Source organism: Protopterus annectens, chromosome 13.part0, assembly GCF_019279795.1.
Source record: "Protopterus annectens isolate FY-2018-M chromosome 13.part0, PAN1.0, whole genome shotgun sequence".
NCBI lineage: Eukaryota > Metazoa > Chordata > Ceratodontiformes > Protopteridae > Protopterus > Protopterus annectens.
The window spans coordinates 236,024,550-236,039,595 of NC_056747.1; the positions used below are offsets into that span (position 1 = coordinate 236,024,550).

At 41.6% G+C, this 15,046-nt stretch overlaps 1 protein-coding gene across 4 annotated transcripts in view; it reads left to right on the plus strand.

The window, feature by feature from the left end:
* The window catches only part of TICAM1 (toll like receptor adaptor molecule 1), an 843,759-nt gene extending 832,114 nt beyond the window's left edge, over nucleotides 1-11,645 (plus strand). For all 4 annotated transcript variants that reach the window (XM_044053784.1, XM_044053785.1, XM_044053783.1 and 1 more), the window contains one exon: nucleotides 8,829-11,645. In XM_044053784.1, the coding sequence (XP_043909719.1) occupies nucleotides 8,984-11,245 (2,262 nt within the window). In that variant the 5' untranslated portion in view covers nucleotides 8,829-8,983 and the 3' untranslated portion in view covers nucleotides 11,246-11,645. The remainder of the gene's footprint in view (nucleotides 1-8,828) is intronic.
* The last annotated feature ends 3,401 nt before the right edge of the window (nucleotides 11,646-15,046 follow it).

The window sequence follows — 15,046 nt, forward strand, 5'->3', positions numbered from 1 at the left end:
CCTTGACTGGCGTCCAGCCTTATACTTTGATATTCGGGCCGACCGAGGACAGCAGACTACCCAAGTGTAAGGACTGCAGCAATGTGGATCTTCGAACATCTACATTTATGGTAGGTACAAAACTGTACTTTATCACTTCTCACCATAGCTCTCAACATCTTGGAACAAAAAACTTGGACAAAGCTAATAATGGGGGAATACAGACCCAAAAATAGGGGGACGTTTCAAATACTGATCTTATAAAATTAGAAAATTGCTAGAATAAAAGGTTTTGTTACTATGTATTTTCTGAAGAATATGAAGTCTGAAATTCAAATGCCTGTCATTATTTAGTGAATTCAGTCCTTCATTGATTTGCCATAAAAATCCAGAAAACCACAGATTTTATGAGGAACAGAACAGAAATATGAGGCAAAAATCTGGAAAGTTTTCAAAAGTGGTGGTGGGTATGGAATTTAGGCTCTTGTTACTTGTACCCAAGGTAACAAGAGTTTGAGCCTGAGTACCTTTAGGCACCAGGTATATTCACCTGGGGCATTTTACACACACACAGAGACACACACACACACACACACACACACACACACACACACACACACACACACACACACACACACACACACCTCCTCAGCAGCATAAACTAAAACTGAACAGCTTTAATACAATAACCATCAGCGCAGCATAATAAATACCTCCACAGTCCAAGCTTGTTCTGTCCATTTCTGCTAACAGCCTCATGGCTTGTTTCATTCCCAGAACGACCATTAACTGCTGATTGTTCCATTCCTGCTTGCAGCTACATTCAACAGCCTCATGGCTTGGCTGGAGCAGCTGGAAATGCACTCAACGTTATGTTGTTGAGCCCTTGAGCTCAATTCCAACAGGCTGGCAGACTGTTTCACAGAGCCGACATCATCGTGCACATGATGACGTCAGCTCAAAAAAGCAAAAAAAAAAATTTTAAATAAGCCGGGAAATTTGAAAATTAAGGGGTGCCATTCTGGAACCGTTGCATCCCATTATTTGGACCTCAAAACTGGTAAAAAAAAAAAAAGAGAGAGAAATTCAGGACAGTTGGGAGATATGGGTGCATCAGAAGCTCCAAGAGTAAAGGCTAAAAAGGGGAAGTCTGCTTAGCAGGTCATGCGTATTCAGATTAGGCAGTAAAGGATAGATGTCATGTTGTATTCATTCCTCCTCATGATAGGATCTCTGATCTACCTCGGCCACATTCTCCAGACTTGGATCTGACTCTTGAGCTCCTCCCTCTTACCTGTAATTCACTACACCCACCCAAACATCTTGTTTGCCACTTCAGCCCCCTGGCACCTGATCTCTGCACTCTCAAGCTGTGGTTATTTTCACCGTAATTTCAGGGTAGTGATTATAGTTTGTTTGTTCTGTGATTCTCCCTCATTCTAGTTAATTCCCTAGAGTGTGTATGTGTGAGTGTTTTAACTCTTGCTCTTTTCCTGTCAAAAAAATAAAATTAGGTTTTGTAGTGTTTACTGGGTGGCCACGGTGGTGCAGCAGTTAGCGTTGCCGCCTCACAGCAAGAGGTTCTCCGGTTCGATTCTCAGCTGGGGTGCCTTCTGTGTGGAGTCTGCATGTCCTCCCTGTGGTTGCGTGGGTTTCCTCCGGGTGCTCCGGTTTCCTCCCACATCCCAAAGACATGCAGTAGGTGGATTGGACACACTAAATTGGCCATAGGTGTGTGTGTGTGTGTGTGTGTGTGTGTGTGTGTGTGTGTGTGTGTGTGTGTGTGTGTGTGTGTGTGTGTGTGTGTGTGTGCCTTCTGTGGAAGGTTGAGCACCGGGCTGGCAACTCGACACCGTAAAACTCCACTGCCAATCATGAGCGGACAAATTATCCACTGTGACGACCCCTAACCGGGAAAAAGCCGAAAGAAGAAGTGTTTACTGTTAGAGTTTAAAGTTTTAAATTTAAAGTTTCAGGTTATAACCAGCTGTTAGTTCTTAGCTTCTCCTAGAGTGTCTATAGTTTTTGGTGTGCTTTGGTTCAGTAGCATCATGTCTGACAAACTCTCCCCTGGGTTTAAGCATTGCACTTGTGGGCATAAAATCCCCAGTCAGGATGCCCACAAGGAGTGTGTGTACTGTTTAGGTGTGGATCACCTAAAAGCAGTGTGTGTGTAATTTGCGCTTCTTTCAATCCACGGGCTGTTGCAGACAGGCGTAACAAGTTGATTTTGAGGTCTTCTTTCATTTTTGGCTTCTGAGGCTCAGACCCCTTTCTTGACTTAAACTTCTGCTAAAGAAGCAAAAAAGAGTTCTGTCCTTGCCTTCCAGAGAGATTCTCTGGAACCGAAGGCCAAGTCTAAGACTTTGGACCTGACTTCCTCGGATACGAAGTGTCTACACTGCCGGATACACCAGCATCCTCAGATTCAGGGAAAGTCGTGTCTTTATCACCCCTACCATTGTCAGCACTGGTGTTAGATCTGTTGGGTCAGTGTCTGAGATCTCTGAATAAGTTTCCTGCCCACTCAGTCAGGTCCAAGCACTCCAGACCTCCCTCGTCGGCTTTTCCCAGATCCTCTAGAAGCTGGTTTGAGGCAGACATGGACAGAATGATGAGATTTGTCAAGGCCCAGATCCACGTGGGTGTAGTCTTGGTTCCATCCCCAGTTGGATCCATGAGCTACCCGAGCAGTACCATCCTGACTCCTTCTCTGGTCCATCCGTTGGCTTCAGAGTTGCAGGTTTCGGGAATCCTGTGTGTGTCAGGTACAGTGCAAGGGAAGCTTTCTTCCTTCACGCCAATTATATCCAATTTATATTTATAGCCAGTTATATATTTGACATATCAAAATTTGCGGCAGGTCACAGTGCCATTTCTCACCATTGTAATTCTCTTAACCTAAACTGGCTTGAGCTACCTAACCTCCTCACTTATACCCAACTCATCCAAGCACACAGTCATTTACAACCCCTCTCTTTGTCCCACCCTAGCCACTACCTTTGAAATGCATAAACCAGAATGGCTTCTAAGATCTAATTCCCAAGAACTAATTAAATTGCACAAACCCACACATCCAGCTGGGAATCACCTAATGTCCTTCTCTCTTGCATGCCTCTGGAGTTCTCCACCATCTTCTATCCACATCACCTGCAGTCTCTCCCCATTTAAAACCTTGCTGTGCTCACACCAAACTTCACAATGGAAGTGCTTTTTGTTCTCATCCTACCTAATTCTTCTAATACCACTTCCTGCTCTCTTAGAACTAAATACACCATCACTGCCTCCTACAGTTCCACAGCTCTGTTGAACTATTTGACCAACTACTTGTTACCCTATGCTACTTTTTGGTAAAAAAAAAAAAACTTTTTTATTGCTGTTTAATGAACTATACTGATATATTCTATCATTGTTAACCTTTTCTTATCATATTTACTTTGTATTCCTGTGAGATAATCTGTAATGTATTTGTGGAATGTGTCCTATGTATTTATATTTTTCTGGAACTTTTCTTCCCAGGACTCAATTGAAAATGGGCTCCTTGTGGCCCAATGGACTATCCTGGCAAACTGCAAATAAATAAATAATAAGTTAGACCCTTCATCAGGCCTGTTCCTATTCCCTCAAAGCAGAGCGGATCTCTGAACCGAGGTGTTGATGTGGGTCCGGGTGAGAGGAAGCAGTTCTGTCTCTTTCATTAGGCACCTTGGCTCTTGACAGTTTGGGTCCAGTCCTTTCTGGAGGCTACGAATCTGGTTCAAGTCCTTGCTGCCTTCCCCCTGTGGCTTCGGGGGAAACGGAGAGGATCTCTCCTGTCTGTCCACTTTTCAGGTAGTGGGGGGGAGTTTCTCCCAAGTTGGAGATTTCATCACATGTCTTGAAATCCACCCCTGTACTCCCATTAGGTCGGGGCTTTGAACTTATTCGTTCTGTCCTGAGTCAACCTGCCTCAAGCAGTTTCCAGGATCTCCTTGCCCAGGAGGCTTCCCCTTCCTCCAATACTTCCCCAGAGTACCCCTGCTGAGGAAGTCCCTTGAAAGAAGACATTTAAAAGGAGGCACATTGGCTCTCCAGTGGAGCCATTAATCATAGACACGGACTTTGAGGGGGAAGAATCTCCCCGATCCCCACTTAAGGGCATCTTCTTCGGAGACGTTCTGGAAATTTTGAAGCAGAAAGGTGGGTGGTCTGCCCAACCTCCTCCTTCAGAGGAGTCAGTGGTCTTGGAGGTATTCGGGGTGGGCCTATCTATGTTCTGCATGAACCCCCTGTGGACGACCTCTTTGATTTGGTTTCCCACAGGGCATGGAAGGAAACACTCTATTGAGCCCATTCCCAAGTGCCCTGATAGGTTTCTGGTTCCACCTGCAGACAAGAAATTTTAGACTAATAGTCCTAGAATTGATGCCATCGTGGTGGCAGCAGCCATTAGAAAAGAACTGGCAGAAGACTGCCAGTGTCCATCCACCTAACAGCATCTAGAGCATTAGAAAGCGCATTTATGCCTCTCCCACCTTTGCGCTGAGGTCGTTAAATTACCTGGCTGCAGAGAAATCTAATTAAGGAGCTTTCCGTTTCTCTCTCTCGCAGTCCATGCCTGTGGAGGAATTCAAGAAATTTTCTCCCAAGCTGGCCACTCTGTTGCCAGTTCTTCGATCAGGTTAATTTCCCTTGCAGTAGAAGGTACCTCACAAGCTGCTGGTTCAGGACTACCTTAAGGAGACATGCCTAGATGAGGCTATGTGATTTTGCGTAGCCCATCCTTTTTGAATGCCGATAAGATGGCTCTTCACCATTTGGGCTGTCGGTTAGAGAGAGCTCTCACCTGCAGCGAAAAGGACAGGAAGACCCTTTCTGCTGCAGGAATCAAATTTTCTACACTTCAGTGGTCCTTCTCCAGGAAAAAACGTGGAGGCAAGAAAATGTGGTTTCGTAAATCCAAAGGGCTTTTCTATGACTCGCGTGGGGAACTCTCCTCTAGAGGCAGAGGAGGAGGGGTTTAATGGTAGGCACTGCCCTAGGGGCAGAGGGGGTCTGCAAAACCAGGGCTTCAGAGACACCTTTTCCAAGGACCCCTATCAGCGCTCTTGAAGTGCTGCCTGACCGTCCATCTCTTGAGGCAGTTGGGGGTCGACTCGCTTTGCCCTCAGAAGCCTGGACCCATTTGACTCAAAATCCCTGGGTGCTAAGCATAATATCTAGAGGCTATTACATTCCCTTTTTCATTTCCCCTCCAAACAAGAAACTCCCTGATGTGCCACCTAGTCTAAGGGAGCAAGCAGCACAGAATATTCTAAAACTGCTGCAAAAGTCATCCATAAGGTCCCAACCGATCAAAGAGGATATGGAACTCACTCCCACTTCTGTTTGAGGCTGAAAAAGACAGGGGACCCAAGACCTATTGTGGAAGTTGAATTGTTTTGTAAAGAAGTTGAGGTTCTGAATGGTTACAGTTTAGTCCGTTCTACCACTGTTGCTCAAGGACGATTGGATGTGTTCGATAGTACACATCCTTGCGATCTATTGCATCAGAATAAACAGGCACTCCAGGAGATACCGGTACTTTTGGCTGGGAGCCACTCATTTTCATTTTAGGGCACTGCCCTTTGGGCTCACCACAGTCCCCTGGGTGTTCACCAAATGCATGGCGGTCATAGCAGCTCACATGACTCAAAGGATTCTGGGTGTTTCCATACTTAAACGATTCGCTCCTTACTGCCCCCACGGGGCATCAGTTTATCAAAGCCAGAGATTACCTAATTCTAGTTTCACACTCTGAGTATCACTGCAAACCAAAACGAGTCCAATCTGACTCTGGTGCAGAACCTAGAATTCATAGGAATGCAACCGAACAGGAGGGATCAAATAGTTTCCTTTCCCTTGCACCACATAACATTGAGGAATCAAGTCCAGGAATTGTTGTTCCACCGGTCTCCCCCATGCACGCCTAGTCTTACAATTCCTAGGGTCCATGATGTCAGCAGCAATTTTATTAGTTCCTCTAGCAAGGGTCTTCATGCGGACTCTTCAATGGATGTTGGCAGTACAGTGGTCCATTCTCTATCCGCCACTATCCATTCCCATCAGCTTGACTACAATTTGCAGGCGGCACAGCAGCTGTTGGATTCATTTGGACAACCTTTTTCTAAGCAGACTGTTCTTAACTCCCCCTCAGGTAGTCACAGTGACCAGGGATGCCTCCCAGTTTGGGTGGGGGGGCATTACAGTGGGAAGATGGTCCAAGGCATGTGGTCCCCCATCAAGACCAGCTTGCATATCATTGTCCTAGAGATGAGAGCAGTTCTAATGCTGCAAGCCTCTCTGGATGCTATTCCCTTTGGGACTGTTGCAGTTCACACTGACATGTCTGTAGTTTGGTACATCAACAAGCAAGGAGGAATCCATTCATACCCCTTGTGGAGGGAATGAGGATGTGGGAATGGGTGAACTCTTTGGGACTGCTTTTTGGTTGCAATGCAACTACTTGGCAGACAGACTCAGCAGATCAGTCCCGATTCCACACGAGTAGTCTTTCAGTCAGTCAGTGGCGAATACGATCTTCAAATACTGGGGTCAGCCTTGCTGCGACCTATTTGCCTCTCCCCTCAACAACAAATGCAGCAAGTTCTTCGCTCTGATCACCTCTCCAGGGGAGACCCTGAGGGATGCTGTGGTACATGATTGACCCCCTGGTCTCTTCTGTATGCTTAGCCCCTTCTTCCACTGATCCAGAAGTTTCTTCAGAAGGTAAGCAGGCTGAAGAGCTCAATCATTCCTCATTGCCCCATTCTGGCTTTGACACGGGTATGGTTCTCCTTTCTCTGGTCTCATCTGAAATATCCTCCATGGATAGTGCAGCCCAAACAGGACCTAGTCTCTCACCCTCGGGAATGTGGTACATGAATCTTCATGCCCTCAGATTGACCGCTTGGTTTCTCCATTTCCATCCCTAGCAAGACAGTCAAGGCTCACTTCTCTGACTTCTAAGAAATTTGCACCAGCAAGTGGAAACTGTTCATTGTTTGGGCTACAACTAGAAAAACTGACCCCTTCTCAGCACCAGTCTTGGATATTCTGTTTTTTCTTAGTACCCTGTGTAAAGAAGGAGTTAGCTTCTCTACCATCAAGTTTGTTAGCTGCACTTTCTAATTTTCACCCTGCTAGTCAGCCTTGTTCCCTAGTCACTTTTAAATTATGCAGATCTTTTCTGAAGGGTATTTTCTTGTTGAGACTTGTCATCAAGGACCCTTCTCCACCTTGGGACCTCATTGTCCTGCTGCATTTTTTAGGACTCTGGGACCATTCAAACCAGCTGCCAGTTGCGACATGAAGTTTTTGTAATGGAAGATGATCTTAGTAGTCATTACTTCAGCAAAGAGAATTTCCAAACTACAGGCCTTATCTTCCAAACTCCCTTACATAGTTTTTTATAAGGATAGGGTTTCTCTATGTACCACTCCTTCTTTTATACCTAAAGTGGCCACGGGAAATAACATCAGCCAGTCCATTCAATTACTGGAGTTCTTTCCAAATTTTTCCAATAAAGGGGGATATGCTGTACATCTTCTCGACATTCATAGTTGCATTTCTATCTGTACAAAACTAGAAAACACAGGAAGTCTGACCAACTGTTTGTAGCTTTCTCAGCTAACAAAGTGGACCAGGCAGTTTCCAGAATCACTCTAGCAAAATGGGTAATGGGTTGTATCTCTTTCATTTACTCACAAAAGGGCCTAGAACTACCTCAGCCTCCTGGGGCACATTCCACAAGGGCTATGGCTACGACTTCCACGTTCTCATGTAGAACCTCCATTCACATTTGTGCTGCAGCTACATGGTCTAACAGTCACACCTTTGTGACACAGTAAGTTAGATATTATTTCTAGAAACAGGGCTCCCTTATGGCTCAGTGATGCTTCAGCATATCCTTCCATGAGGGCCACCCTGGGATCACATATCTGGAGACTCTGACCGTCGTGAGGAGGAATGAAGACAGATTAAAAAGTTATGTCTTACTATAATTTGGCATCTGTGTTGTCTATCTTCATTCCTACTCACTTTACCACCGAACCATCCCCCTGCCTCATTCTTCTAGAGGATTATGAAACATGGCGGGACTCCTAGGTCCCATGTCTGAGCCTCATCTACAATTTTTCTTTGCTGTCCAGGTTATGGATGTTTGGAATCAGAAATCTCGATCTGAGGTGCTTGGGTGGGTGTAGTGCATTATGGTTAAGAGGGAAGAGCTCGAGAGTCCTATCCAAGTCTGAAGAATGTGGCTGAGCCCGATCCAAGTCCCTGTCGTAAGGAGGAATGAAGATAGAAAAGACAGATGCCAAGTTATGGTAAGACATAACTTTCTATTGTAGAAAAGTGTCTGACTAAAAACTAACTTGCTTTGAAGCTGAGAGGGTGGAAGAAGATGATAGATGCACAGATGCCATTGAGATGTTAAAAAGTACTTTGGAAGAAGTTTGCTGGATTTGTAACATAGCATCTTAGTGGATATGGTAGAGATCGGAAACTTATAAGATAAAAGACGAGAGTAGCTGGAGTAAGTACATTGTGTGCAGGCTGTAATACTCAGATGTATTTAGGCTGTAACGACTGCAGTGAGTAATCCTATTACTTTGCATCAGTGCTCCTTTTACTCTTGTAAATAAAGTTTCTTAAAATATTCTTGATATAAAATGTTGGTGGGCAAAATTTGCAGCCAGAACTGCTTTGAAATGGTATTACAGGATATATTGGGTTTAGTAATTCATATATGCCATGATTTTTATCTCTTTGTATGTCTATGTATCTGTCTTTGCATCCTTTCATACTTTTTTCTTTTTTTTCTTTGACAGTTCACTTGTTAAGGATGACACCATTCCAGACTACTGCAGCTGAAACTTTCTTTGTTTTCCAGTTAAATAGCTACTACTCTCTTTAGCTTCCGCAATATCTGGAGATTCCAGCACATTCCTCACTATGCAGGTTTCTGTAGGAGGAACCCACTAAAATGGAAAAGGGATTAAACTCCTTTCCCCGTTTTGAAAATATTTTTACCATTTTGTCCTCTCTAACTCAAGAAAGATTACAGAGCCTTCAACATAAGCTGGAAAACAGCTGCACTCCATCCAGCCAACAACTTCATGCCATAATATTGTTGATTTTAAGAGAACCAGGATATTCCCATAAGATTACAAAGTGCCAGAACAATGACCATACAGATCTGTACAACCCTGAGCAAACATCTCAGGTAGCATTTCTGGAAGATGTACTACCACAGCTAAGCACATTAGATGATTTTGTGGTTCTTGCTCAAATGTATGCACTTTTGGTTGATGAGAGGCTGTGTGAGACAGAGCTCAGAGATCGTGCCTACATGGCAGCATTACAGGCTTGTAGAGCAAGTGGTGAGGAAGGTGTGGCCAAACTTCAGGACCTGAAATCAGAGTGCATGGAAAAATGTGGTCAACATTTGTTTATAGATGAACTTTGTGATGAAATTGGAACTTTGCAGTCATCTGACTGCTTACCACCAAGTGGCAGCAGTCATTCAAGAAGTGAGCCAATACCAATCAGAGGCTGCGCAAAAAATTCTTTGTCTGCTGCACCTGGTTCTCTGCACAGTTTTTCACTGTCTGGAACAGAAATGCTTTCGTCTAGCAATCTTCAAATCAGTCAATCCCCAACAGTACAATTCCTTTCATCGAGAGGCAAGTCCGATTCCAGTGTTTCTTGTGAACGTACTGCATCTAGGCAGTGTGTCCCCAAACCATTAGAACAGCAGCAATCTGTAGTTCAACAAAATGTAAATACTGAATATTCTCTGTGCCTTCCTCCCGAAATCCAGCAGAGCCATAATGGTATGCAAAAGGACAACAATGTATGCAGTATCTTCCAACCTGGAGAGACTGCTCCAAGCAATGAAACTGGAAGCAGTCAAGATGATATCCTCAAGGACAGTAAATGCAGTATTTCAGAACAGATGCGTAATGCTCCTGGGTTATTTCCTGCCAATCCTGTGAAGTGTAGTGAGCAAGCTGAGGATAATAAAACTGTAACTTCAGCCATGATTGGACAAGCAGAAGGTATATCAAAAGATAACTCTTCATCAGTAAGAGCTCCACCCTCTAGTTTGTTTGCACAACCAGTGAACAGTTGCTTTCCCACAGTCCCCATTCAAGATACATGCCCTCCCTCATTAATATCACACAGTGCTTCATCAGTAAATTGTATAAATACGTTTTTTAGTTTTGTTATTCTGCATCACCCTGAAGATGAAGAAACAGCAGTAAGAGTGTGCAGAACTTTGGAAGAGCTTGGCATTAAAGGTGGGACTACCTTTTGTGAAGAGTTCTCTGTTCCTGGGCATAGCCCTTTAACATGCATTCAGGATGCTGTGGACAACTCTGCCTTTACTGTTTTGCTGCTAACAAGGTTATTTGCATCAAGGTGGGAAGAATACCAAACTAATATTGTTCTGCTGAACTCCATAGAAAAACAACACAGATATAACACTGTCATTCCTTTTTTGCCAAAGGACAACCCATTGCCCAGGAGAGAAATGCCTCTTCATCTGAAGTCGCTCGTGCCACTGGATGAAAGTTCAACTCTTTTCTCAAAAAAAGCATGCAATACTTTTTCACATCAGAAAATTGCAATAAACAGAGAAGTCTGGATCAAAGAACAGCACAGCAAAAGTCTGAATAATGAATACCTACAAAGTGAACAGAATAAAGATTTTGTAAAACAACTGTATGATCAAAGTCAACAAATTGTTGAGAATTATAAACAGCTTTGTCATATGCAGAATCAGATGCGGTTTGGTTTGCATTCTGGGTATGCTTTGTCCAACCCCCCAAACACAGTGCCTTCACAGGTGCCAAGACAAACAGTAAACCAGCCATGTCCTCCAATGACATTGCCAGCTCAGCAGCAATTCTTGACACCTTTTCCTCCTTACTTTGGCTTTCCTCAGTCATATCCCTGTGTGCCTTTGAACTTTCCTTGGTTGAATCCTGCATTAGGTACTGCCACAACTAATCCAAGTGCCCAGCATCTACTTAATCATGTGTATCCACAGAATTTTTTGCAGTTGCAGGGGAATCCAAGTCTGACTTCAGCAAATCCAAATCTACAATCCTCTAGTACTCCTGTAATCCAGATTCAGAATGCTACAAATGTTCAGATTGGGGATGGGAATCAGATGAGAATTGCAGAGAACTCTGAGGAGGAAGAGGAGGATGAAGCAGAAAGTAAAAACGGAAATAGCTGATGTGGATGGACGTTGCATATGAGAGAGAACAATTTTAATAAATGACCAAGAGGGATGTTTGACTGAATTTGCAATCACTTGTTTTGCTGTAGGTCTGTAGTGGGTCAGTTAAGAAGCACCATTGCTCCCAGCTGCAGTATGGTACAAAAGGACAACACCTGACTGCTCAGTTGTACTGACTGTTAGTTGTTAACTGCTGCAGTTTTTTTTCAGAAAATACTAATGCCCATCATGTATGTCACTTTTGCAGCCATCAGCAGTGGGAACACTGCCGTAGGCAGAGTCTGATGTCTGGCCTGAGTTCTCTGTGTTGAACTTCCTTACCCATTGATGCCAGGCAGACAACACCTTCCCTGTGATTTCTGCACATCCTGATATAAAGAGGGTGAATTCCATGTCATACTGTGTTCTTTCTTGCAGTGGGCATATATGCATATCATACCAAGTAAGTGTTCATCAGTCTAGTATCCGCTTAAACCATAATACAGAGCAGACTGTGCAGATGAGTACCACATTGTAAATATTTTCTGTCTTCTTTACTTGTTGTACTATTTTACTGGCATTGTAACTGGTCAGCATCCTGACGTACTGGCGATACAGAAAGTGTGTGTTTGCATATTTGTGTGTGAGATTCTCCATAAGGACTACCAGGATCATTATCCATATTGTCAGTAATCCGAGCACAACATCCCAAACTGCAAGATGTTCTGGTTCAGTCACAACTGTTTTGAACTCTCTCTCCTTTCACACCATGATAAAAATTAACTAACAGTTCTGGGAAAGAAATCGACCTGAAATGCAGAGTGGCAGCAGCAGGGTCCCACACTTATTCCTCCCAAAATTAAAATCTGCATGAAGAAAGAAAATGTTATGCTGTCCACCTCGCCTTCCTTCTTTCTGGTTGGGTTTGGAGGCAATCTCTGTTTCAACTCTGCCACTTCTAAAGCCCGAAGAGTCCTTACTGGCTTGAGGCTAGCCCCTTATCCCAGCATGCTTAGCGGTAGCTGCCCAGATCTCGTTTGCCACTTGCAGCGTCAAGATTGTCTTCTGCTGGCTCAGGCTAAGTAGTGATTTTTTCTATAAACCAAATAATGGAAATAAAATCCACAAACCACGATAACACCAAATAATCCAAAAGGTACAGTACCGGTGAAGCAATAATACAACCACTTTATTCAGCGACACAGCGAACAAAGCACACCAAACCAAGCTATTATATAAAAATCCAAGTTGTGTACAAATGATTAAGCGCTTTCATCCACAGGATCGTGGACTTAATCAGAATCAACTAAACCCATTAAGTGGTTCATTATATACACTTTTTGGCGCCAAAATTTCATTAACTTTTTTTTAAAAACATACTAATGAACTTGTAAAAATGCATCACATTAAAATTAAATTCAATGAATATAAGTAAATTTATATATTTGTATGTCTGTTACTCAAACAATTTTATTAAATTATGCATTTTAATTAACTGCGCAAAGTTACTCCTAATGTCTGTCCTATATGACATATTCTAAAGCCATAACAGATGGTAATAAAAATAGTAATAAATAATATAAATATCAATACAATATTTTGATTAAAAAAACAAAGGTATCAAACTATCAGTTGTCTAAAATTCTAATCTGATACATAATATATAAAACAAATAGTTGATCTACCTTCCCTATTCATAAATATATAATGTAGTAAAAATATTATAAATATATTAAAAAAATTATGAATATAATGCTGTAAATATAGTGTTGTAAGTGTGCAAATAAAACAGTTTGTCTGAATTCATGTTAAAAAAGGTTTAAATCCCAAAAATGCTACTATACACTGTGTTGTCAAACAAAGAAGTGCGTATTTATTTCATTTCTACAAAAGGGATATGTTCTATTCTCATCTACTATTCTGATAGTGGTAATCATTATGGAACTTATAATAATCAATAAAAACATTTTCCATATAATTGTAAAATTATTAATTATATATAATTGTTATAATTTTTGCCAAGATGTATTAGTAATGTTATATTATAATGTTATAAAAATGGTTTTAACGTAATGTAATCATTTAAACCAGGCTTAGTGGAAGCGTCGGTAAGTATTTGCCATTTTGCCTCTCTCTCAGCTATATAGGCCCTACAATTACCTCCTCTTATATTAAAATATATTCGTTCAAGAATTGCAAATTTAAAATGATGGGTGTTATCAGTCTCCTGAACGTGTCGATATAAAGCATTACTGGCATCCTCCTTTTTTATTGCATATAAGTGTTCATATATTTGCCTCTTAAATTTCCGTTCAGTTTTGCCTATATAGTAACAGCTACATTTAAAACATTTAGCCATATAGACAATATTCTTAGTATTACAAATGCCAATAACATATGTTATTCTAGTCCTGTTAATATTATCCAGGACTGTGCTTTCTTCTTCATTTATGACTATGCAATACTGGCAGCTTCCACATTTTCTGGTTCCCCTATTACCGTTGATTTCTCTATTATAACTAGTGTTCCTTTCCAGTATGGATTTCAAATTCATTCCCATCCTATAAGCAAAAATATGACCTTCTCCCACTATCTTGCTCATATCAGTGTCAATAGTCAGTACATTCCAGTATTTTTTTACCATATCTTTAATATAGTTAACCTGAGGGGTGTAATACAAAATACACGCCCTACTATACCCTTTATCTTCTACCTGTACTGTTACATTACCATTGTTGGGTCTACCCAACACTGGGAAATATTTATTACCCCACTGTCCTATGACATATGTTTTAACTTCATGGATCAAGAATTTAGCATATCCCCTATTTATAAATAGCTCACTAATAAATTCTATTTCTTCTACCATTTCATTATACTTAGAAGTCATTCGTGCTACCCGAATGCATTGTCCCTTAAAAATGCTCTTTTTCATTTTCAAGGGGGTGGAAACTAGTATATTCCAGGTTATTATTTGAAAAGGTGTTTTTTCTATAAATACGGGATGAAAATCCATCGTCCATGCTGGACACAAATGTATCTAAGTATGATATTCCTACACTACTATAATTGTACGTGAATTTGAGAAACTGGTGCTGTTCAAGTATTTGACAAATTCCTCTAATAAATCTTCTTGTGCATCCCATAATATAAATATGCCATCAAGGAATCTTATATATAATCTTATGTGTTTGTAATATTGACTTTTAAAAACTTTTTCCTTTTCCCAATCCAAAAGAACTAAATTAGCAAATATGGGGGCACATGCTGCCCCCATAGCCACTCCTCTGGTCTGCCTATAGTATTCGCCTTCAAAATAGATATAATTGTGATCCAATATGATACTCATCAATTCCATTATTACTTTACATTGCTCCCAATCTAAGGTGGAATGTTCACGAATGCTATTAACAAAAACTCTACAGTCCCCGTTCCTTGGGAATACAGGAAAACAAGTCAATAACGTCAATAGTTACATATATCAAGTCCTTTTTCCAAACTTCAGAAGTTAATAAAAGATTCCTGGATGTTCCTGGGATTATTAAGTGGGGAACCTTTGTATAAATGTGTTTCAACCATTTTTCTATTACTTGCCCCATAGGGAAGATCTTAGAGCGGCTGCCCGAAATAATGGGCCTAAATGGTGGGTCATGAATATTTTTATGAACTTTGGGTACTCCAACTATAGTTGCTAGTATAGGATAATCCACTTTCATATAATTATATAAATCTAAGTTGATTCTTGCATCCAATAACATATCTTCCAAATACATATTTATTTGTCTATATCCTAAATTAATCTGATTTAGTGATATAATA